The following is a 25,451-nucleotide window of genomic DNA, read 5'->3' as shown; positions in this document are numbered from 1 at the left end:
ACCTACTTACTTACTTACTTACTTACCTACTTACCTACTTACTTACCTACATACCTACTTACTTACTTACCTACTTACTTACCTACGTACCTACTTACTTACTTACCTACCTACTTACTTACCTACCTACTTACCAACTTAATTACTTGCCTACTTACTTATTTACTTACTTACATGCCGGCGTAAACGTCGCTGCTTATATTTTGTTGTTTTATTTGTTTTTGTTGTTTTGTTTCAACCATTTTACTCTGTAGCACTTTGAGTTTGGTTACTCAAATGAAAAGGGGGCTTATAAATAAAATTGATTATCATTATTATTGATTACTAGAATTGTATATCTTAGGAATCAGAACATGTATCTTAAAGTATGAAATATGATGGTTTCTGACCTATAGAGATGGTCCACACGGCGGCGATCTTCATCATGGCTTTGGTTCTGGAGTTGAAGCGGCTGTGCTCGATGGGGTTTCTGATGGCCACGTATCGGTCCAGAGAGATGGCGCACAGGTGCATGATGGAGGCGGTGGAGAACAGCACGTCCAGGTAGATCCAGATGGGACACAGGGCGCTGGGGAGGGGCCAGGCGTAGTCTGGAGACCGAGGGAAAGAAGAGGTTAAAGTTATACTGGTGATGCACCACTTTTAATGATGGAGCATGAACGGCTGAACGTCATCAGCTTCAGTGGAGAATAAGGGCTTAAGATGCACTTTAATTAATCTGAGTGCTTAAAACTACATTTCCCAGTTCCCATGATGAAAAGCAAAGGTTTCAGTAAAGCATAAACGTGGTTTACAAGCAATACTATGAGCTCATTAGATAAATGTGTTTACATGGACAATTCTATACTCTGACAAAAGAGGTTAATTAGATGATTAGCAAACACATGTTGCCTGGAGGGAGGCTCTGATACTGTTTATAAAAACAACTCTATATGTTTTTTGTATTTGTGCACATGTGTGTATGAAAGACAAGATACTAATTAACTGCTGTGTCTTTTGTGTTGTATGAAGTCACACAGCTTCTCAGTCAAATGTTGTATTACTAGCAATATGCATTATTGCATCTTATCTCACTAACTTTTTAACCAAACGGTAAAAGAAGTGGGCTCTTGAACAGAAGGTTGCTGGTTCAATCCCCGCTCTTAACACCATCTCCCAGTCAGTTTCCAAGTGTGAAATAAAGCTTAAAAAAACGACTAACGGCCCGTCCATACAGCGGCATTGGAAGCTTCTTCCAACGCTTCTGCTCATTCACTTTGAATGGGGTGACGTCACTTTTCGCCGAACTGCATTGTGGGAAGCAGAGCGGAGCTTTCCTGGCGTGGCTCGCTGCAAAAGTTGAGCAACGTTCAACTTTTGAAGCCTCGGCAGAAGCGTCAGCCAATCGAATCATATGCCAGTACAAGCTCTAGCCCAGGGGTGGGCAACCAGTCAGAGGTTAAGAGCCACATTTTTTCTATGTTACTGCAAAGAGCCACATCAAACACACAGTCACTGATACCGCTTGTTTCAGTTTTTTGTTTTCTGGAGACAAGATTTCAACCACGTCACTGATGCATTTTTGTGGCATTGGGATATATATTTTTTAAATCCTCTGGAGCAGAGAGGAGCTGTGGATTATTGTTATTGATTAATGCATCTGTTTCTTAGGGTCAAAAACACTAAACCCACAACTTAAGATGAAAGCGTTTAGTTTATTTAATAAAAGAGCACATGTTCAATGTGAAAAGTGACAGTAGTTATAGATTATTTGCAATTTGGTGCTACATATATATATATTTGTTTTATTATATATATAACACCTTCAATTCCAGGGGGGGGCGCGGGGCTCCGTTGGCGGAGCGCGGGGCTCCGTTGGCGGGCAGCGCCCCTCTAAGACAATGGTAGGGGAAACACTGGATAGTGTTTAATCAACGATAGGTTTCCCCCCCCTCAAAGGTGATTGGTTCACTGCATCGCAGGTATTATTGTGATTGGCTCTTGGGCCACATCAAAATTAGACGCGCTGTCATCCTCTCATACTGACACCTGACACCACACATACACACGTAGGGAGAGCCGGGACGAAAGTAACACGGGACGAAAGTAACGGAGTTATTTTATCCGAGCCCGAACAACTTTGACCAGCCAAATTACGTCAGAATTATCAGCATTCAATACTTAACAGACCTACTAAATATCAGGTTTAACTGTCAGTGTTGTCACGATACCAACATTTTGGTTTCGATACCAAGTCAAGAATTGCGATTCCGATTATTTTTCTTAAAAAAAGGGAAACAGTCTTAAATGTAATTATTGTGCTTTATTTCACACCAGAACCATAACCATAACACAAACTTTTAAACAATGAGAACAATAAATAAAATAAATGACAATAATTCGTATTAAATAAAATTAATACATTTCTTACAGACGGGCCTCGTGGTGTCCGTAGGCTTGCCCTCACTGTCAGAGATATAGCTAAAATACATCGCTTCTGGCGTATTTTTTGTCAACAAGCCGAGGCGCAGCGGCAGTTGCACTCCCACTTGCAGCCATGCTTCTGGTTTTCTCACATGCTCTGGCAGCTAGCGCGTGCACGAGAGAGGGGAGGGACTTAGAGCGTGCTTGAGAGGGGAGGGACTTAGAGCGTGCTTGAGAGGGAGGGACTGCAGGCACGGCTGCAGTGCAGGGAGTGGAAGCAGAGCGCTGAACACACACGGCTCCTATTAAAACGGCGCTTTCTCACCGGAGTACTTTCCCCCGTCATTCTTAAAGTACCGATACTAATGAAACGGAGGAATCGTAACGTTTTTAACGGCAGGGTATCGCGGTATACCTTTCAAGTATCGGTACACCATGAAACACTAGTCAGGAGTCAGTGTCTCTCCCCCAAACTCACACATATAAAATTCGATATGAACTGAAGAGCCGCATGAAACTAGGCAAAGAGCCGCATGCGGCTCGAGAGCCGCGGGTTGGCCACCCCTGCTCTAGCCAATCAAACCGCTGCTTGTGTGTCAGGGGCGGGAGATTCATGTGATTGGTTGTTGGTCGAGTTTCAGACACGCCCACCTCCAAGCTTTTTCCAAAGCCGCTGTGTGGACGGGCCGTTACTACGAAAACTACTAAATCTCATCATGTGTAAGTAAAATGCTGATCTTGCAGAAAACAGATAACCTCACTGTTTGTGAAGCTAACAATGACGAGACATGTTTTCAGTGATGCTCTCTTTGTTGAAACCCTTCTTCTGTTTCTCTCCCTCCACAGAGAGGTCAAAGGTCACAGTCAGTCTCAGTGTGACACAGTGTGAAGCTGCTGTTGAGTGTTTTTGGCTCACTGCTTGGAACCGTTTGGGTCACGGGGAATAAAATCCTCCTCACTTATCTCTTATCTTAACGTAACGCGTGCTGATGTAACTTACAGAAATACCGCAGGGAATAATTTGCCAGAGAATTAAATGAGTGGCTTAACCTTTGCTTAATCTGGTGTGAATGAATACGCATAATTAGCTGATTTTTGGACTATAATCTTGTTTTGGCTACATTTTACACACCAGCAGGAAACGTACACTTGGGAAAAGAAGATATTTAATCCTGCGTAAAGAAATGTCAAATAAAATCACCCACCATCTGTATTCATAGCTGCAGATGGAATTAAGCTCATAAACCTTTTGTTAATAATCAATATTATTCACAAAGTTTCCTCTCAATATTACAATTGCATGTCTCCAAATGAAAAAGAGGCTTTAGTGTCAGAAAAAAAGTTGAAAAAGATGACTCAAAGTCTTCTGCAGCAGCTCTTTTCTCCTGTTTCTGGGAGATGTATCCTCCCTAAAGGTTAGTCTGTCCAGATGAATAGCAAATTAAAATGTAATATGCAACAGAGGAACATCGGTGTGGTTTCATTTCCAGCTGTGTCAGCTTTCTTAAGACGGGGAAATACTGCAAAGTCCGTCTCTCTGTGTCTTACTACGTCTGCGGCTATTTATAAGAACAGTCCTTTCTTCACAGAGGACAGATGCAGCCACACACACACACACACACACCACACAACACACACACACACACAACACAACACACACACACACACACACACACACACACACACACACACACACACACACACACACACACACACACACACCACACACACACACACACACACACACACACACACACACACACACACACACACACACACACACACACACACACACACACACACACACACACACACACACACACACTCCTTAATTTCATCTCTAATTCGCAGGATGAGCTGCACGTATGTGTTGCATGTGGAGTGAATCACTCGCTGGTTGGTGTGTGTGTTGAGTGGGAGGCAGCTTGCATAACTTTTCAGAGGTCAAACACTTATTGCATGACACACACACACACACACACACACACACACACACACACACACACACACACACACACACACACACACACACACACACACACACACACACACACACACACACACACACACACACAGGTGGTGTTACTCAGCTGGCTCGCGGCTGTGTTGGATGTTCTGGTATATGCTGAGAGACTCGAGTCCACAGCTAACACTGTTTATGAAAGCATGGTGAGGTCATTTTGTTCTTTTAATAACATGTATTTTCACTTAATCCAGTTTGATGTGGTGCATAAAAACAGCTGATACACTCATTTTCATAATGCTAACTAGACAGAAAGTGAGCTTTTCATGGATTACTGAGGATTATTATTACTTCTAGTGCAGCCTGTTACAGTTGCTCTTGCTAGATGTGTACTATTTTAAAGTATTAGCTTTCCTAGTTGACCTTACTTGGTATTTTTCTGTTAATAACTTCATTTAGTAACTTATTACTGGCTGTGCCTTCTCTTAACCTTCCTTGTAGAGAGAGATCTTTTTCGTTTTTTTCGCGTTGAGTTGCAGCTCTTGCATTCACAGCAAAGCTACGTTTACACCAGAGAGAAGCTAATCGCGCTAAAGCCGGCTAGCAGCATAGTGGACTGCTAGCCTCACTGAAAACTGTAAAAGGACACAGAGGATGCAGGGTAAACCAAAAGAGACAAAGGTGGAGAGCTTGGTTCAGGTGTATGGAGAACAAGCAGATATGACATGTGTCTCCCCGTCTCCCCCCCTAATCACAGGCAACTTGCTAACTTGCTAATAAATGACAAGCTAATGGTGTTGTCGGTTGCACCAAGAAACCAAAATTGCCCCTAGGATTGATTTAGTATTTTTGAGCTTTACAATGAATGCATATCGCATCAGTAGAAGCTGATATATGTTTTCAAATAGAACGTTTTATGATTCAAAAGGTGTCTTCAGCTAAATGAGTCCATGCTGGTCTCATATATCTAAGGGCAGATCGACCTGAGAAATGTTCAATTTACTCCTCTTATTTATTCCAACCAAATGATCTCCGTCAATCCCTTTTTCCAATTCATTAAAGCCGAGACGACACAGCTTGTTGGAGTTTTGAGGTTTTTACAACCCCACTCTGCTCCGCGTGTCGTTTTGACGAGTCCTGCTTAAAATCATAACAGGAAGGAAATCAGACAGAGAACACCCAGATACCAGTTGAAACAATAATCTGTTTTAATTATCAAAGGTAATAATGCAATGCAATATAATACATTACAATATAATATAATATACTACAATTATATTGTAATGTGTAAGGAGTATGCCGGCCCACTCCTGCCCTGGTTCGCGTGCTGCGGAGATCCTTCCGGTCCTGACAGCATGTGAAGAGAGAGCGAACGCCAGGAATCGACAGGATATATACCATAATAAGAAGGAGGGATTAGGTCAGCTGGTCATCTTTTCAGGTCATCTCATTGGGAGACGCAAAATATGCTTTGACACAGTGACCCAGCGCTGGCCAGCAGAAAACCAAACAGGCCCATTTTACAACAAAACATGTCATGTGTTTCTTTATGAAAGCCATACTTGTTGGAAATATAACAGTCATTATCCCATGACATCCTCAGAACTAGCTCACCAACAACGCCTAACTGTCTTCATACCCCCCAATCATCTCTGAACTTTTATTCACCCGAAGTCAGCTCACCCATAACCTAGAAGGACCATTGTCTTTCTTAACTGTGTGACTAAATTCTCAAGGCCTGCAGGATGCGCATAATTAACTTAGGAAGAATTTAGCCATTATATCTAATGGTTAACCAAGAAAAACACTCAAAAGGGTAATCTTTTCACTCAAAACAGAACTCACAAGTAATTCTGCATTTTACCTCCTCAAAAATAGCCTAAAACACCCCTTTGATAAAAAGGGTAAAAGTGAAAGAAAAAGACTATTGCGCTAATCTACTTTTAAGAAAAGGGAACATTGTTTCAGGAATCTATAAAAAACCTCTATATTTAAGAGGAAAAATGTATTTTGTTCCTTCAACTATTAACACACAGGAATGTATATACCCACACATATATTAGGGATAACATGATGCAATACACCTCTTATATATTGGTGAGATTAAAATGAATATACCAAAAAATATGCTGCATCATATCTTCTGCATAATACTCTTCATAAACTTCCACAAGCTCATATTAATCCGTCTGTGGGAAGGTGTCTGGCATCAATGTGTGTGTATGTTTCCGTGCATGTGTGCTTTTATCAGCGAGTGTGTGTTTCCAATTTTGCAAAGAGATAGCCTCAGGCGGTAGCTTTGATTGAGTTGGCCTTGAATGTCATATTCTCTCGACAGTGTGTGTGTGTGTCCTGATTGAGTCCGTATGGTCTCATCTTCCTCTTTTGCTTTTGTTCCATGTCATTTTCTTACGTACCATTTTATCCATGGATATTAAACAATTATTATACATTTGCTTGTTATACGTTTGGTTGCCTGATATATTGTGCTGTGCCATTTTTGTTTATGTCACACACCTGCAAATATGACATTCTCTCCGCTCCATATATTATCAGTGTTTAATTAGCACTTGTTTCAATCACCAATGCAGACAAAGAGCCAAGAGACAATACAAGCCAAATGAATCTAAATTACAAAAATGTGACTTGTTACCTCATCCCTCCCCACATTTGAGATGAATACAGGACGTCAGATTAGTGTTGAATGATTAGATCGGATATGGAAAGTCATGGAAACTTTGTGATTAAAGACAGAAATAACAGGATATCAAATTGCAAGCTGACACATGAAAAGTCTGTGTTTGTGTGTGTGTGTGTGTGCAAGTATCCACAGAGATACAAAGTTGCTAAATTACCATCCACATCATCTTTTATCATTATTATAATCATTGTCAAGTGAAATGGTGTGAGAACATTGTGCTTGTTCTCGAGCGTAGGTGTGTGTGTGTGTGTGTGTGTGAGCCAGCCGTGGAGATCAATACAGTCAAGTACCAGTCTGATGGATAACACTGCAGCTATAGATCCATGCTATGCGTGTGTTGGTGTGTGTGTTTGTTCGAGACATTGATTACCGCACTGAGCATTCAGCAGCAGCCGCTTCAACTCATACACACAGACAGACAATGTGAGTGTGTGTGTGTGTGTGTGTGTGTGTGTCCATCGACCATGCAAGGCCCATTTAGCACCAATCAAGCGTCACTGTCCTGTTTAGTATTCCTGAAGGATTCCAGCTGCAAAGCCAGACATAACGGAAGTTGGGTCGGCCAAGTTGTGCAGAGCATACAAAAGGGGAAAGGGAAGAAGACGGACAAATGAAGGTGTTTTATGTTATTATTATATGAAGTACTTTTTCTATATATCCTTGCGTTTATGTATAGATTAATTTGTCCATTTATAATATTTTTGATTTAAAGTGGTTCGACACTTAGATACATTTTGGGGGTCCAGCTCCCAAACTCGTAAGGACTCAATTTCCCATGATGCAACACAAAACAGTCTTTCCATAATTTCTTCATATTCTAATCTTTAAATCCTGTTTTATAATTCCATTCTTTGCATATTGTCAATGCATGAAAGTGAAAAAGCAGCCGCAAGATAAAATATGTGTTTATAAAAATGTTTAAATTCTGTTAATGGATGAAGTAATCGTATATTATGCCCCTCTTAGCTAATGTAAAATATATCAGTGTTGAAAAACTTTAAAAAAGTCCAAAATCTAAAAATCCTGACTGGTGTGAATTTAATTTGAAGTGCAAACAACTTACAAAATGGAAAACATTTCTGTGCCGTCAAGATAATATTTATGTAGATTTGTGTGTGTGTGTGTGTGTGTGTGCATGTAGATTTGTCAATATGTGTTGTGCTGTCTCATTTGTAAAATGGCTCGTCATTTTTGCCCCAGGGTAATTCTGTTTGGCTTTAATGCCATCAGTGTTTGCACACAAACTCAGTCAATTAAACCGAGTGTTCTCAGACAAACACAAAATGACACATGACATTGGCCGAGATCCGAGGAGCCTTCTCACATCAACGTCACTGTCAGGAAGTTTAGCCCCAAAACATTTAACTGAACCATCTACTTTCCACATTTCTTCAACTGCCGTGATAAGAGCTACGTCAACAGATTCAGATTTGGCCGTCTCTGCTGTCATGTGACCAGAATATGATATGCTCTATCATCATCTGTGCAGAGAATTTAGCCCACAAATGAATCCAATCACATTTATAAATAATAAATGATATTTGTCACAACATTGATATGGATTGTAAGCATTTTCCAATGAGGTGGGGGTATTTTGAAGTGAGTAAAAATGCCTATAATCAATATTTTTGTATTATAACAGTGGATCAAATATGTGTAATGTAAAAGACTGGATAAATCTTTGTTGGTAAAATATTGTTATCCAAAACAATAAGAGAATTCAATCACATTCAGTATGTAAATATGAATGATAAAAGCAATGTGAGAGCTGAGAAGAACCCATGATGGAATATCCCCTGACACTACAGTTTCGATAAATAAAATGTGGTTGTCTGGCTTGAAAAATGTCCGTTTTGAATCACTCTCATGGCTCTCAATAATGTTACTTTCAGCTGAAGCATGAAGCTGAAAAGAAACCGGTATGTATTGATGCCGAGAACTGATTGGCCGAGAGACAAAGTTAACAAGCAGCTAAAGATATTTCCTTTAGGAGCTGGTGGGGACCAAACTGGAGCATGAAATAATAACAACAGCATGTAAGCAAAAGTCTGTTTGTTTAAGGGATTACAATACAGCAAGTGACACAAATAAATGGTTGATTGCTGTGATATTTGAGACTAGACTAAACTAGATATTGGAAAGCAAAACAGTAAATTTTGACCTGCTGAGATGTTGACCGGGATTGCTGTCACGGAAAACTGCAAAGGTCATTTTGTGATGATACTCAGCCCTGGGAAAGATTTCCTCGCCTACCATCAGCTCCTCTGTGCTGGTGACATTTACAGGTACACGGTAAAAAACATGCCTCTATTTCGTGGTGTTCCTGCAGAGAACTGGCTGAGATGCTAGATCCTTTTTTTAATGTTATGTTTTCACTCATCATTGGCAATGAGATACAAAAGGCAGCCTTGCACATAACAACCCGACATCCTATTTAACTAATGTGGGCGTTCATGCTGAATCCTGGCAGGAATATTGTAAGCAAGCACAGCAGTTGATATTGCAATTATCAGGCTGGCTCTTGAATCACTTGCTACATATCAATGAGCAATGTCTCAGAGGAGTCATAATTTCAACATTTGCATTGAAAGAGGGTTTTGAAATAATGACAGGGCGCATTTCACAGTGTGCCTTCAGCAGCTGCTGAGTGGGAAGGTTTCTGAGATTAGGAATCTGCAGCGAGGATTGTTTAAATATTGGGTGGGATGTATCCGTCAAGATTAAATAACTATAACTACTTAGTGCAAGTTGGAACATCTGGAGGTGACCCTGTAAGTAAGTGTGTTCCTGAATGCAGCTATTTATGTACGGCTTTGTAACATCCCGTCATGTCTGCTAAATTGTTTATGTCATGTTAATCAGGTTCATGTTATTGTTTCACGTTTAGTTCATAGCCCAGGTTAGATTTATGTTTAGTCAAGTCTTTTGTTTACCTGTCTAGTCCTGTCTTTGCACTTCCTGTTTTATTTTGTACTTACCCCTTGTCTCTCATTTCAGGTCCCCTTACTTCCTCCCTTTGTGTGTTTTCCCGCCATCGTCAGCGTCTGCCCCGCCCCTGATTGTTTCCACCTGTTCCCCCTTACCTCATGTATAAATAGTCCTGTCGCCCTTTGTCCTGTGCCAGTTCGTCTTGTGCCTTGTGCCATTAAGAGAGCCAGCTTGTCTCGCCAAGAGATTAATGTACTTTGTGACCATAGTCAAGTTTATTTAGTTTGTAATTTGTTTTACTACGTTTTGCCTCTCAGGAGTGATTTTTTGTTTGAACTTTATACTTTTACAAAGTAAAGACTTTTTTTGAACAAACTCTTTTGAGTCGTGCGTTTGAGTCCAAGTGTCTGTAAGGTTCCTAACAGGCTTGTTTTAACAATGAAATCTGAAGGACAGAATGCACATTGTTCTAATGTTTGACATCGTATGTAGTTATTTTGCAACCTTTGTTTGACTTTCCAGGATCTCAGCAATGTATGTGCATTATCAAAAGATATGTACGAGTGATTGTGAGCAATATACATCAAGTTAAAGGTTAACAACATACAATGTTATCTGTAATAAAGCTTTCAATGTGTGTTGCTTTCTGCAAGTTAATAAAACCTACAAAATAGTCCCTAATAGACGAGAACATGGAAAACTATAGCACCGAGGGACGCGTAGTGTTTGTGGTACTTTCTTCATTCCATCTGTGTCAAATATCACTATAAAACCACCTATAGCGTTGAGGCTGTGCGTAGAAGTTTAGACAAGTCCATGCGGTCACAACAAATTGTACATGAAAGTCAACACAGAGCCAAAGCATACACCCTTCAATGACGATATCTACATCACATGAACGCTTGCTTACTTGCAAGGACGGAAAATATAGTTTTGACTCAAGTATTTCACTTTACATGTCTACATAAGCCTCAAATATACTCCCAAACAGACGAGAACACGGACAGCTCTAGAAACAAGGGACGCGTAGTAGTTCCATCTGAGTAATAGACAATACAACATTATAATATGTACATTACCTGGACCTTTGCGTACTTGCAGGTTCAAAACATATAGTTTTGACTCAAGTATTTCACTGTACATGTCTACATAAAGATTTTAGGTAGAGAGCACTCACCATAGAGGATGTTGATGAGGGAGACCGGCATGACGAGGATGCCGACGAGCATGTCCGCCACGGCCAGAGACCTCAGGAAGAAGTTGGTTGCGTTTTGGAGCTTCTTCTCCAGCGACACCGCCAGGATCACCAGGATGTTGCCTCCGATCGTCAGCGCGATGATGACGAGGATGAGCAGCGCCGGCCAGTTCTTGTCTTTGATCGCCGACCTGGTCACAGACTCCTGGGTGAAATTTTCCAGACCTGCACTCATGGCAGCCGCGCCTCCACCTAAACCCAACGACAGGGTTTGGTTGAGGTCCAGGGGCTTGTTGCTGGGCCAAGCCATACGAGGGCCAACCGCCAGGGAAGAAGTTGTAGTGCTGAACCCGCCGAGAAGAGCCCTCGCTGGGCCGCCCATCCCAACGACGGACTCTTACTCTATTGGAGGTTTGAGGTTTAACTCACCTTCTTCACCAGCAGAGGGAAGAACAAGGTGGACATTTGGATTTGTTCACCATTGACGAAGACGTTCTTAAAGAGTTTTGAAGTGTGTCTCCCTGAATGGATTCCTAAAACCACCTTTCATAAGGTTCTTTGGGAAGGGACAGAAACGGGGAGAAGAGGTTTTAAGGATGGGAAATGACAGGAAAGAGGGGATTTTGAGGATCTAGCAACAAGTGATTATAGGTATTGCCAGCTGAAAACAACTTCAAACTGTTCCTGGAGATCTGAATCTCCCAGTTCTGGCCAACAAGTCATTGGCGATGAGTTCTCAAAGTGTACGCTGGGCCAAAATGTCCCGTGTTTTCTTGGTGGTGGTTCAGTCACATCCACCTCTTGATGGAACTAAGAGTCTAAGAGTTTCTAATTTAGATCTGAAAGTCGGCTTACTCACATCCATGGCCGTTGTAGATCCGTTCAAGATCTTAACCAGAAATTCAGAGATGAGTATTAATCAGTTCTAGCATCTGCATTCAGCTTTGAGCTTTGCTGCCAGGGTTGGTTGTATCCAAGATGTCCCAATGTTCTTCCTTCAGGTCAGACTTGATGATGAGGTTGATCTGTGGAAGGAACCAACAAAGAAAAGTCAGATCATTTCTTCCCAACTTCCTGTTTGCAAAATGTGTATTCCACTAGTAATTTTTCTTTTTCGGTGCTGTTGTTTTTTGTTTAGTTTAACTGTCAAGTGGGAACTAAGTATTTGTTGTAGTTAGTTTTCGTGTTTCTGTTATTATCCTACGATACTGTGTGAATAAGAACATATGAAAGACAGACCATCTCATTTCCATTTAAAAAAAATGTATTTTTAGAAAGGGGCAGGTAATATAACAGTGCTTCTCAAAGTGAAGGTGGTCCGTGAGCGCCCCCTAGTGGTCCGTGAGTATATTGGTAACATTTCACATTTGAAATAAATAAATACATTTAATAAGTTTTCCGCACTCTCGCGGGAATATCTCCGCAATGGAGCAAGGTTAAGTTTCAGCGCAACACCTTCATCACACATGTTGCCACTTGTTTGTACCATGTTCACGTGATTTGTAATCTGTTCTAGAAAAACGATGTGTTTTTTGATATTTGTGGAGTTAGGTGGTCCGCGAGTGTTTTTTTATTGGTTAAGTGGTCTTTGGTATGAAAACGTTTGAGAAACACTGCATTATAAGATTATTTTCTTCGCCCTGCTCCTTTTCATGTCATCATCCTTCATTCTGCCCGGTTTCCTCTTCATCTTTGATTGCCTTGACTATTCCAACATCGTGTTCTTCCATTTACCTTCCTTGGTCATTTTCATTTGGCATCCCTATTTCATATTTTATTGCATTCTCCATTGCTTGACCACATACCTACTCCCTCACTTTCATTCCTGCCTTCACATTTCTTGCAGTTCTTCTCCCCCCTTTGGCCAGCCATTAAAGCAGACACTTCCTTTGTCTTATTTATTTCTGACAGCCCTCTTTTAGCATTTAAAAATATTATCTGCACTTCTAATACAAATCTGGGAGGGAGAATGACTGCTACTGTCAAACACTACAGTTATTTAAAACAAACTGGAGAGGAAGGAGGCTTTGATGCTATCACCCTCACATAGCAACATTTCAGTGTGTGCAGAAATACTGTCCTTCTCTGTTTACCCTTACCTCTCAGACTGCTTAGTGATTCAGCACCTCGTAAATGTCTTCAAGGGTAGTGGATGAATCAGAGTGTACTGCAAGTTTGTGTGGGAGAGGAAAAGTGTGTGTGTGTATGCTCGTAACAGAAGAAGAGAGTGCTTGAAAAGAGAATGTGTGGTACGTTTAAGAATGGAAGATGAATGCGCTTCCTTGTTGTGTCCATATGTTTGAGTGTTTGAGAGTGTGTGTGTGTGTGTTTGAGATAACAAGGCAACACATCTCCAGATGGACCTGGGCTTTCCAGCTGAGATAGTTAAGTGGGCGGGGAGTCTATGATAATATCTACAGTAGGAGAGCACAGTAGGAGTGTGTGTACATATTTCACTAATCGCCATAAGCACGATTACAAAAAACCCTGATTTGCATATTTTCCTTTAACCTTAATGAGTGTAAGTCTGTTGTATTTAATTGTCTCCTTGATTGTATTATTTTCTCTCTGTCTCGTTTGTTTGAGTAGATAACTGAATACATGTATTGTCTGATACACACACATTTAAATATTCATGTGTGTGTAGGCAGATACATTGTCCGTGCTGATACATAAACAACCTTGTTTTGAAACCTTTTCGAAAAACGACCAATATGACCTTTGCAAGAATGATTCGTATGACTGTTTTCGGATCTGACAAAAACAAACAATGACCTTTAAGGAACTATTTACAACCCGACAGCGACGACAGGCTTTGGGATGTCAGTGTGCACAGCTGTTGTTTGTCAAAAAGTAGTAACCGAATATACCGGCCATCTGCAGGTAATCTTTTTCATGCTATTCCCTCATTAATATTAATAACCAGTATGAGGAATGGTTGGGAGACTTTCTTTGCATTGAGATGGATAATAAAACCACAGCATTTCTCTGCCTTCTGCGCCTTATTTACACAACAGGAGGAGGGACTTTCTTTTTCTTCTGTCAAAACCTTAATTAATCCAAAATATCCTATAAATTAAGAATACATTAAGAATAAACTAGAACATGTACCACCCTCCCAATCAAACCACATGTATTTATTAAAACCTTTTCTTTAGAATAATCACGCTAAATAAAATGTTCAATTAGACTTATTGTTAGAATTAAAACCCTTAAAGTACAATTATTTCAAATAACAATAAACTCAAAAATGTACAGAACTCTCAATGAAACCACATTTATTTTACATTTATGTATTTATGTAGTTAAAACATACCAGATAAAATCATTTTGATGGACATTGGAGGTGTTTTTTGGCGATTTTGGGGGGAGACATTTTGGTCCAATTTGCCCCCATTTTTCATGCTAAAATAAGCTATGCTAAGCTAATATCCTCCCAACTTCAATCGTACAGGAAAGCAATACATACAGCTTCATGAAGAGTTCTAAAAATGACAAATGCTGTCTATTCTCTGGTGTGGACAGCTTCAACTTATCGATTTCAATCACTTTAAATGCAATTTCCCTAATACCTTTAGTTTTGAAGGGCATACACTTTTCCACAGCTTCTCACTAGGGTCCGGATAAAGGTTCTTGTGAAAAAAGGGAAGCCTTAATCTTTAGCCAATTAAAAGGCTGCTCCACACTTTCTGTTATTATGTGTCTTGGCTTTGTCTATAAGCTGTGTAATGTAAAGTCAATAACACAGTGCCGTTCAGTGGTGGTTCTAAAAGGAAAAGCCAATAAGGGGTTGCTGTACTCTTGATTCTGAATAATGGTCAACAACACTTGAATTAGGTCTGTGTTAAAACACAAGCAAGCTGTGTACACAGTTTCCACTAAGAAGAGATAATGAGGATTTATGTGTGTGTGTGTGTGTGTGTCAGGCTACTTCCTTTCAGTGCAGGCGAGCCGTTTAACTCGTTTGAAAAGCAGCTTTACCTCAGACAGAGAGAAGAGACAGAAGATGTGATTGAGGAGAAAAGACAAATGAATGGATGAAAATACATAATCCATCAATAATACATATTTTTAGATTAGCTTTTTGTTAGCAACCCCCCTCTTTAAATGTTCTTTTAGTCTTTATTAATTACTGTTTTATTTATTGTATAGGTCTTAAAGGATTGTATCTTATTTTATTAATCTAACATGCTTCAATAGCAATATTTCTTTTTACATTGGTCTTTTTTATTCCTTAATCGTTTATTAAAGTTATGGCATTTTTTTTACTATTATCTTTTTATTTGTATTTCAGTTGTACTTATATGTTCACTTTGTTTTATTGGGTTTATATTGTTGCATCGACTCAGTTGTCTTGTGTCTTATCTGTCGGAGAGATATTATTATTTTATTGAATTTGTATTATCATACTTTTTACCTCCTTGAGTCTATTAACCTGATACAATGTTATATTTTGCTGCATGTACCTTTTAAAAGTTCTTAACAAATAATCTGAGGGGAATTTCTTGTTTTTAACTTTTGTAAAGCACTTTGAGCTGCACGTGTTGTATGAAATAAAGCTTTATAGTTATTAGAAGCAATCCCTCGACTCCAGAGGACAGTTACTTGTTGTTCTTTAATCATATCGCTGTAACCCAGCGTTTCTCAAAGTGTGGGGCGCGCTCCACTGGTGGGGCGCAGGGATGTGATAGGTGGGTCGCAAACGGACGCGATGAACGGGAGATTTTTTATTTTTTTTAAAATACATTTTTTGGACCTGAGGCCAGAATCGAACCTGGGTCCTCGCGGGCGGTAGTGGACTGTTACAGCCGGAGACTCGCAACGGCGGTGGACTTTCACAGCGCTGCGCCGGACCCACCGGGTGTTTGCGGCGGCGGATGCGGTACCGGCGCTGGGAAAGTCCACGTCCCACCTATGCCAGAGCCAGCGGCCCACCGGGAAAAGTCCCGAATCTCCCGATGGCCAATCCGAGCCTGCTCACATACACACAACTGAAACCAAAATCATTTACAGACATATGTAAAAATCTCTCATACACACATGTGAAACGCTCACACGCACGCACGCACGCACGCACGCTTATGTCACGTAGGTAACATAAGATAAGCATAAACAAGTTTAAATGATTTGTTATTGGTTGTGTTCATATTCTAAAGATGTTTGGATTATTGAAAAGTATACAGCTCCCTTTCATCTGAATGTTGAGAGCTGTATCCATACATTCATGTGGTGCTCAAAGTGCACCAGATTGATGCATTTAACTTCAATATTTAAAAAACATCTTCCCGGAGGAGCCTGCCCCGGACCCCCCTAGAGGAGGTGAGGTCCAACCCCCAAATAAAGCAGGTTATAATAATTAAATTGCATACATTTTATTTGAGTAAACACTGAAAACGGGTCCCACAGACCCAAACAGCACACAAAGGTTAAAGGTCACCATATAATAATGTCAAAATGTGTATAAGTAGCTCACGACTTGTTTTATTTTTTGAAAGTAGCTCTCATCCTAAAAAGGTTGGAGACCCCTGTCGTAGAACGATACATTTGACAATTTTAAGCTTGGCCAACCATTTTATTATAGCGATGAGGAACAGGTGGGGCTTGAAAAGGCCTGTTTGAGAACCACTGCTGTACCCTGGCATGGAAACACGATTCAGCCAAGTGCACATTTCTCAAATAAACATCTCATCAATACTTTAGCTGCTACTATTCGATCTCTTGCATCATTGGGTATGTTTAAGCATTATCACCTCACTTCCAGCTGCTCTGCTCTTGTTATTGATGAAACTGATCTATTAGACATTACTGTCAATCTAATTGTAACGATTGTATGTATTACTTCATGACTGTATGTGGTTTGTCCTTGTTTGTTATGCTTTGCTTTCTGTTATTGTGTTCATGTAAGACGTTGCTTTTGTCGGGACCCCCTTGAAAACTAGATGGTGTACCTCAAGGGGTTTATCCTAGAAATACATTTCTATATATATCATCTGAGAAAAAGTCAGAATTTTTATATTTGAAAAAAAGTCCGATTTTTTAGATTTTGACAAAAAGTCAGAATTTTGAGAAAAAGTCAGAATTAGAAGTTACTCTTGTTATTGATGAAACTGATCTATTAGACACTACTGTTTATCAAATTGTAATGATTGTATGTATTACTTCATGACTGTACGTGGTTTGTCCTTGTTTGTTATGCTTTGCTTTCTGTTATTTTGTGTTCATGTAAGGCGTTGCTTTTGTCGGGATTGTGCATTTCAAGGGGTTTATCCTAATAAATACATTTCTATATATATCATCTGCAGATAGTAACTGCTGCTTTGAAACACTTCTTACGGAGTGAAATGGCTGGAGAATCGCAGCAGAAAGCGAGTGAAGGCCCAGATGCCGCATTGCTTTTGACAAATTGTGTAGATGCCATTTCTGTTTGGCGAGATAAAAGAGTGCAGGGCGGCGGGGGAAAGGGATTTTCTTCTTACTAAACTTCCATAGGCACTTCTGTTTGTGAGTGGCTTTAGAAGCTTAACATTCAAAGGTTTATATTGCATATTCATACACACCACCAGCTATGAATGTTGGGAAACAACACCAACAATCTGTGAAAATATGACTTTGTATTGAGGCTAGAGATGATCTCAAACAACATTTCTTTGTCTTGCAAGTTAAATTATTTATTGTATTGCTTTCTTGGTTTGCCTATATGTTTGTATTATACATTTTGTTCTATAATTTGGCTGTAATAACCTGTGGTGCATTGCATTTTTAAGGTGGAATGGATCAGATATCACTCTGGACTCTCGCATATTTAAGGTGGAATGGATCAGATATCACTCTGGACTCTCGCATATTTAAGGTGGAATGGATCAGATATCACTCTGGACTCTCGCATTTTTAAGGTGGAATGGATCAGATATCACTCTGGACTCTCGCATTTTTAAGGTGGAATGGATCAGATATTACTCTGGACTCTCACATTTTTAAGGTGGAATGGATCAGCTATCACTCTGGACTCTCGCATTTTTAAGGTGGAATGGATCAGCTATCACTCTGGACTCTCGCATTTTTAAGGTGGAATGGATCAGATATCACTCTGGACCAGGGGTGGGCAAACTTTTAGGCTCGGGGGCCACTATGAGTTTTAAAATTTGACAGGCGGGCCGGGCCAGTAGCAGATGGATGGAGAGTGTTTGTGTGAACAAATACAAATAACAAGTAAAAGCCATTACCTGAAAAAGTTCATTTCAGTGGGAACAGTATTGTTGGTCACCCTTTTTTGCCAGTGCATCAAAGTTTGGTGTCAGTTTGGTTGTGGCAATTCTCAGGACATATCTGAGATGTTCATCAGTTAACTGGGATCTGTGACGTGATTTGTTGATGTTCATCACGCTGAACGTCGGCTCACACACGTATAGAGCCAAACAACACCAGCATCCTCTGTGCCATCCTCCTAATGTTTGGAAACTTGGCTTCGCTTAGTGAAGCATAAAACTCCTCCAGTTTGAGATAGTTGAACTTCTCCTTTAAGACGGAGTCACATTGAAGATCAATCCGTTCCAATTGCAACTCCTGCGGCGCTGTTTCACTGTCTTGTGACAGGGGACATGAAACCAGCTGAAGTGACTTTTCGATTTTTTTTAGCTCTGGAAAATCGTCAGCTTTCCCGATTAACTCCAAAAATGAGCTAATCTCCCCTTTAAACTCCCACACTCGTCGACATACTTTCCCCAAACTTAACCAGCGGACATGAGAATGATAAAGCAAGTCCTGGTGATCAGCATCCGTTTCCTCAAGGAACTTAATAAATTGACGATGCTGAAGTTCCCTCGCTCGTATACAGTTAACGAGTTGTATGACTGGCTCCACAACATGATCAAGTTGCAATACAGATTTACACAGGGCTTGATGGATTATGCAGTGCAGGAAAATGACATCCAGCTCAGGATTTTCCTCTTTCACTTTATCCTGGATTCTTTTCAGCAGCCTCGACTTTTTTTCCTGTTAAGTTTGGCGATCCATCTGTGGTGAAATTGGCAAGTTTACTCCAAGGTAGCTTCAGCCTCTTGATGACATACAGTTCTTAAGACCCAAACTGCGTTTTACGTCGCTGATTTTCTCCGCAACACCGCTCACAACATCAATAGAGGACTGCGTCGGGTAGTTTTTAATCATACAAAGCCAGATTAAATTAAATAACTACTTCTCCAGCCTTATACCTTTCTCCAGAGTGCCATGGTGCATTGTTTATTAATGTGTTTCAGTGGCATTATCGCCCGCTGGAGCGCGGCTCGTCCACCGGAGATTCTTCTCCCGTTAACTCACAGCAGCGGCCGCTGGAAAGTATTCACTGTCCGACTGTCACACAAGCAGTTGAGAAATATTCCCCATCACCAGTGAATGTGTGTCAGTCTGAATTGATGCTGTTTGGCATCACAACGCTGTTTCTCTGGCATTCTACAGGTGGTGTTAGCATAGCAACCGAAGCTAATCAGACTATATTGACTACTTGTTGATATCATATTGTGGCATAAATCGGCACATTTTACCGGCGTAGTTTTCGTTATGATTTTACTTGTGATGGCCACATGTAGCCCATGTATTGACTCCATCCGATAGCTGCAATAATACAAAACAGGAAAACATCTGCCTCTTCACAATTGTCAATAACGGTGAACGGATGGTCATTAAAGTAAGGTAAAATAAACAGAATCACACCAAGCTGGTTAGTGTTGCCTGACTTTATATAAGTGTTTTTTATAAGTGTGTGGTCGCGTTTTAGTCGCTTTGCTCAGCGCTACTACTTAGCGTTACAACTTGTATTCGCTGTACTCGCCATGATTGCTCAGGTTAATCTCAACTTCCTCCATTGTAAGGGTGACGTATGCGGTTCTTAGATCCTGCCGGGTTGCCGAGTGGTCAATTGCGCCATCTAGTGGAATAAACTGAAATTACGGGGTTGCAGGAAAAAGGCAAAATTAATGCGGTCATTACTATAATTTGGACAATTTTGTACCAATATTTGGCGGGCCGGATTAAAAAGTCCAACGGGCCGTATGTGGCCCGCGGGCCTTAGTTTGCCCATGCGTGCTCTGGACTCTCGCATTTTTAAGGTGGAATGGATCAGCTATCACTCTGGACTCTCGCATTTTTAAGGTGGAATGGATCAGCTATCACTCTGGACTCTCGCATTTTTAAGGTGGAATGGATCAGCTATCACTCTGGACTCTCGCATTTTTAAGGTGGAATGGATCAGCTATCACTCTGGACTCTCGCATTTTAAGGTGGAATGGATCAGCTATCACTCTGGACTCTCGCATTTTTAAGGTGGAATGGATCAGATATCACTCTGGACTCTCACATTTTTAAGGTGGAATGGATCAGATATTACTCTGGACTCTCGCATTTTTAAGGTGGAATGGATCAGCTATCACTCTGGACTCTCGCATTTTTAAGGTGGAATGGATCAGATATTATTCTGGACTCTCGCATTTTTAAGGTGGAATGGATCAGATATCACTCTGGACTCTCGCATTTTTAAGGTGGAATGGATCAGATATCACTCTGGACTCTCGCATTTTTAAGGTGGAATGGATCAGATATTATTCTGGACTCTCGCATTTTTAAGAAAAATTAGCTAATATCATTTTGTAGACTGTACATTATACAATGCCCATGTATGCCTTATAATACTTCCTACCTGCAGTTTATTTGTTGTTTACAGCCACACAAGCTTACAATATTGTAAGAAATGGCACAACAATGAGAAAAAACATGATAGAAAGATTAATCTGGGGTGGAAAAAGTACTTAAATCAGGTAATTCTGTAAAGTTGTAATATCTCGGTGTAGAAATACTCGATTAGAAGTGATTCTAAATGTTACTTAAGTAAAAGTACAAATAAAGCACAGGCAGACTGGCCATTTTCAAATGAATAAATATTGTATTGATGGATTATAATTGTGTTTCATGAATGTGTAATATTACCATTTTGCAGCTGGTAAAGTTGGAGCTTTAATTACTTTCTATTCTGGCAGGTACAGTATATTAATTCATCAGAGGATTTATATTTCATATTGATAGAATGAACCTGTGTTTATCCAACAATAAGATGACCCCGGCTGTAGAGAGCCACATAGAAAGATTATATGACCTTAATAAAAAAGGGGAATGATGTAAGGTTATGTTATATCCGTGACTGTATAAAAAGATTGCATTGAATGATAGTGGTTCCTCTGGCAATTCATCATTTGAAATATAACGCTCCTATCTCCCGTCCAGAGAAAATAATGAATAGAATAATTAGATTTAGGGGACACATAACTATTCTTGTAAAATACAGTGAGTAAAAAGTACACTAGCTTTAAGATTGTAGTGGAGAATGAGTTGAAAGTAGCCTAACATGGAAATACTCAAATAAAGCACCTCAAAATGGAACTTAAAGGTCCCCAATCATACTGTTTTTCATCGATATATTATAGGTCTCAGATATATACAGAACATGTCTCTGATTGGCTGAAATACCAAACAGATCATTGCAGCATTACCCATAATCCTCTCTGTTTCAGCCCTGTTTCCAAAGTGCTGATTCTCTGTCTGTTACTTTAGATGAAAATAAGGAGCCCCTCCCCACGCCCCTCTGAGATTTGGTTACAAAGAACTCAATGGTGCTCTAGGAGGAGATTCAGGTGATAAGGTGGGGGGGGGTTACCTTGGTTGCTGATTGGCTAACGGTTACACAAGACAAAACATCGTTATGACATCATAAAGTGGCCAAAATCTGATCAGCTCATTTTCAGACAGGTTTTTATAGAAATGGATCAAAAAGTGAGAGAATCTTTGTTCCTGAAACTTTCAGAGTCTCTTTCCACAGAGGGGACACATGTTGATGTAGAAGAGACATGAAGAAGAGGGGACACATGTTGATGTAGAAGAGACATGAAGAAGAGGGGACACATGTTGATGTGGAAGAGACATGAAGAAGAGGGGACACATGTTGATGTAGAAGAGACATGAAGAAGAGGGGACACATGTTGATGTAGAAGAGACACGAAGAAGAGGGGACACATGTTGATGTAGAAGAGACACGAAGAAGAGGGGACACATATTGATGTAGAAGAGACATGAAGAAGAGGGGACACATGTTGATGTAGAAGAGACATGAAGAAGAGGGGACACATGTTGATGTAGAAGAGACATGAAGAAGAGGGGACACATGTTGATGTAGAAGAGACATGAAGAAGAGGGGGACACATGTTGATGTAGAAGAGACACGAAGAAGAGGGGACACATGTTGATGTAGAAGAGACACGAAGAAGAGGGGACACATATTGATGTAGAAGAGACATGAAGAAGAGGGGACACATGTTGATGTAGAAGAGACATGAAGAAGAGGGGACACATGTTGATGTAGAAGAGACATGAAGAAGAGGGGGACACATGTTGATGTAGAAGAGACATGAAGAAGAGGGGACACATGTTGATGTAGAAGAGACATGAAGAAGAGGGGACACATGTTTATGTAAAAGAGACATGAAGAAGAGGGGACACATGTTGATGTAGAAGAGACATGAAGAAGAGGGGACACATGTTGATGTAGAAGAAACATGAAGAAGAGGGGACACATGTTGATGTAGAAGAGACATGAAGAAGAAGGGGACACATGGTGATGTAGAAGAGACATGAAGAAGAGGGGACACATGGTGATGTAGAAGAGACATGAAGAAGAGGGGACACATGTTGATGTAGAAGAGACATGAAGAAGAGGGGACACATGTTGATGTAGAAAGAGACATGAAGAAGAGGGACACATGTTGATGTAGAAGAGACATGAAGAAGAGGGGACACATGTTGATGTAGAAGAAACATGAAGAAGAGGGGACACATGTTGATGTAGAAGAGACATGAAGAAGAGGGGACACATGGTGATGTAGAAGAGACATGAAGAAGAGGGGACACATGGTGATGTAGAAGAGACATGAAGAAGAGGGGACACATGTTGATGTAGAAGAGACATGAAGAAGAGGGGACACATGTTGATGTAGAAGAGACATGAAGAAGAGGGGACACATGTTGATGTAGAAGAGACATGAAGAAGAGGGGACACATGGTGATGTAGAAGAGACATGAAGAAGAGGGGACACATGTTGATGTAGAAGAGACATGAAGAAGAGGGGACACATGTTGATGTAGAAGAGACATGAAGAAGAGGGGACACATGTTGATGTAGAAGAGACATGAAGAAGAGGGGACACATGTTGATGTAGAAGAAACATGAAGAAGAGGGGACACATGTTGATGTAGAAGAGACATGAAGAAGAGGGGACACATGGTGATGTAGAAGAGACATGAAGAAGAGGGGACACATGGTGATGTAGAAGAGACATGAAGAAGAGGGGACACATGTTGATGTAGAAGAGACATGAAGAAGAGGGGACACATGTTGATGTAGAAGAGACATGGAGAAGAGGGGACACATGTTGATGAAGAAGAGACATGAAGAAGAGGGGACACATGTTGATGAAGAAGAGACATGAAGCAGAGGGGACACATGTTGATGTAGAAGAGACATGAAGAAGAGGGGACACATGGTGATGTAGAAGAGACATGAAGAAGAGGGGACACATGGTGATGTAGAAGAGACATGAAGAAGAGGGGACACATGGTGATGTAGAAGAGACATGAAGAAGAGGGGACACATGTTGATGTAGAAGAGACATGAACAATTGGATTTTGCATAATAGGTGACCTTTAAGAGGAAATAAATTGTAGAGAGAGTTGGTAAATGTGGTCTCTTACGTCTCCTCGCCTCCCGATCGATGCTCCTGACCGTTGCAGATGTTTTCCATGTCGCCTCCCTCTTTCTATCTCTCTCCCGCCGTATCACTCTCTCTGTCATCCGTCAATCCACACCTCCAGAGCGAGGGATCAGCACCGTCCATCTGCCTGTAGAAACAGAGAGACAGAGATACTTTTGTGAAACATTTCAAATAAAAACTGACGTTAATCCAGTAAGCCCCGGTTGTTATTTTACAACATCACTTTAAGCTATCCAAAGACTACAGTTACATAGTCAAGTGTTCCTTTAGTTCAGCCTCACAATTACAACACTATTGGGGAGTAAATGTGTTTATAGGTACTAGGGCTGCTCGATTATGGCAAAATCATAATCACGATTATTTTGGTCAATAATTGATATCACGATTATTAAATACGATTATTCATTGACTTTGAAAACATCAATTTATTGAACTTTAAAACAAATAATAATTTGAACAGTATCTTTTTAACTTTTGATTCCCCTGAACGTATAATTCAACTGAAAAACCAATGCAAAAATAAATTAAATAAATGATACATTTAAATAAATAATATCAAAATAATAAATACCAATGAACAAGATCAACAAATATTTTGGAGTGCACTTCCACAAGCTACTAAACATACATAAATATGATAAATAAATATAAATTAGACTAAAATAAATTAGATCATATATGTTGTAGTGCACTGTCACAACCTAGCAAAGCAAAATAATTGTTTTCGATTATGTTGTTTTCGTAATTGTGGCAGGCCAACATCGTAATTGCGATTAAAATACGATGAATTGCACAGCCCTATAGGTACTGCCCTCTGGCCATACACTCACACAACTTCAACATCTTCAAACAAGCAACATCTCAGATTCAAGTAAGTAAAAGGCCTCAAAATATTATTTTTTTGAGACTATTACAATGTCCAGAACATGTACATATTTAGTTATTGTGGAATACATGCATCACGTTTTACAACAACATCTGAAAGGTCAAAAATAAAGTGCACACACACACACACACACACACACACACACACACACACACACACACACACACACACACACACACACACACACACACACACACACACACACACACACACACACACACACACACACACACACACACACACACACACACACACACACACACACACACACACACACACACACACACACACACACACACCCGAGTGTGTAAAACTAAACCACAGGTATCTCCATATTAACCAGGCTCAGATTTCAAGGTTCATGCCAGCAATTAATTGGGATTAATTGGATTGAGTTGAGTTAATCAAATGTGAAATCATCCCTCTTTTCCCTTAATCATGACTAAATTGCTCATTTTTGAAAATGATTCAGGAACGACAAATCCAAAATTGGAATATTTAAATACCAATCAACTACGATAACACTTTTAACTAAATCTGATGGAGCCTGTTCTTTTGTTTAATAT

At 40.2% G+C, this 25,451-nt stretch overlaps 1 protein-coding gene across 1 annotated transcript; it reads right to left on the bottom strand.

Annotated features, from left to right (window-relative positions):
* Positions 1 to 389: 389 nt before the first annotated feature.
* On the bottom strand, positions 390 to 24,107 carry LOC117546763 (5-hydroxytryptamine receptor 2C-like; the record flags this gene model as incomplete). The annotated part of the gene is made up of 3 exons (XM_034217128.1): positions 23,980 to 24,107; positions 11,173 to 12,215; positions 390 to 590 (listed from the first exon to the last, which is right to left on the bottom strand). Coding segments are annotated over exons 2-3 (601 nt in total), but the record flags the coding sequence as incomplete, so codon positions are not given.
* Between the last annotated feature and the right edge of the window lie 1,344 nt (positions 24,108 to 25,451).

This window comes from Gymnodraco acuticeps, unplaced genomic scaffold, assembly GCF_902827175.1.
Source record: "Gymnodraco acuticeps unplaced genomic scaffold, fGymAcu1.1, whole genome shotgun sequence".
NCBI classification, from domain to species: Eukaryota; Metazoa; Chordata; class Actinopteri; order Perciformes; family Bathydraconidae; genus Gymnodraco; species Gymnodraco acuticeps.
The sequence above is the reverse complement of the archived record's forward strand: the minus strand, read 5'-3'. Positions and strand labels throughout refer to the sequence as shown.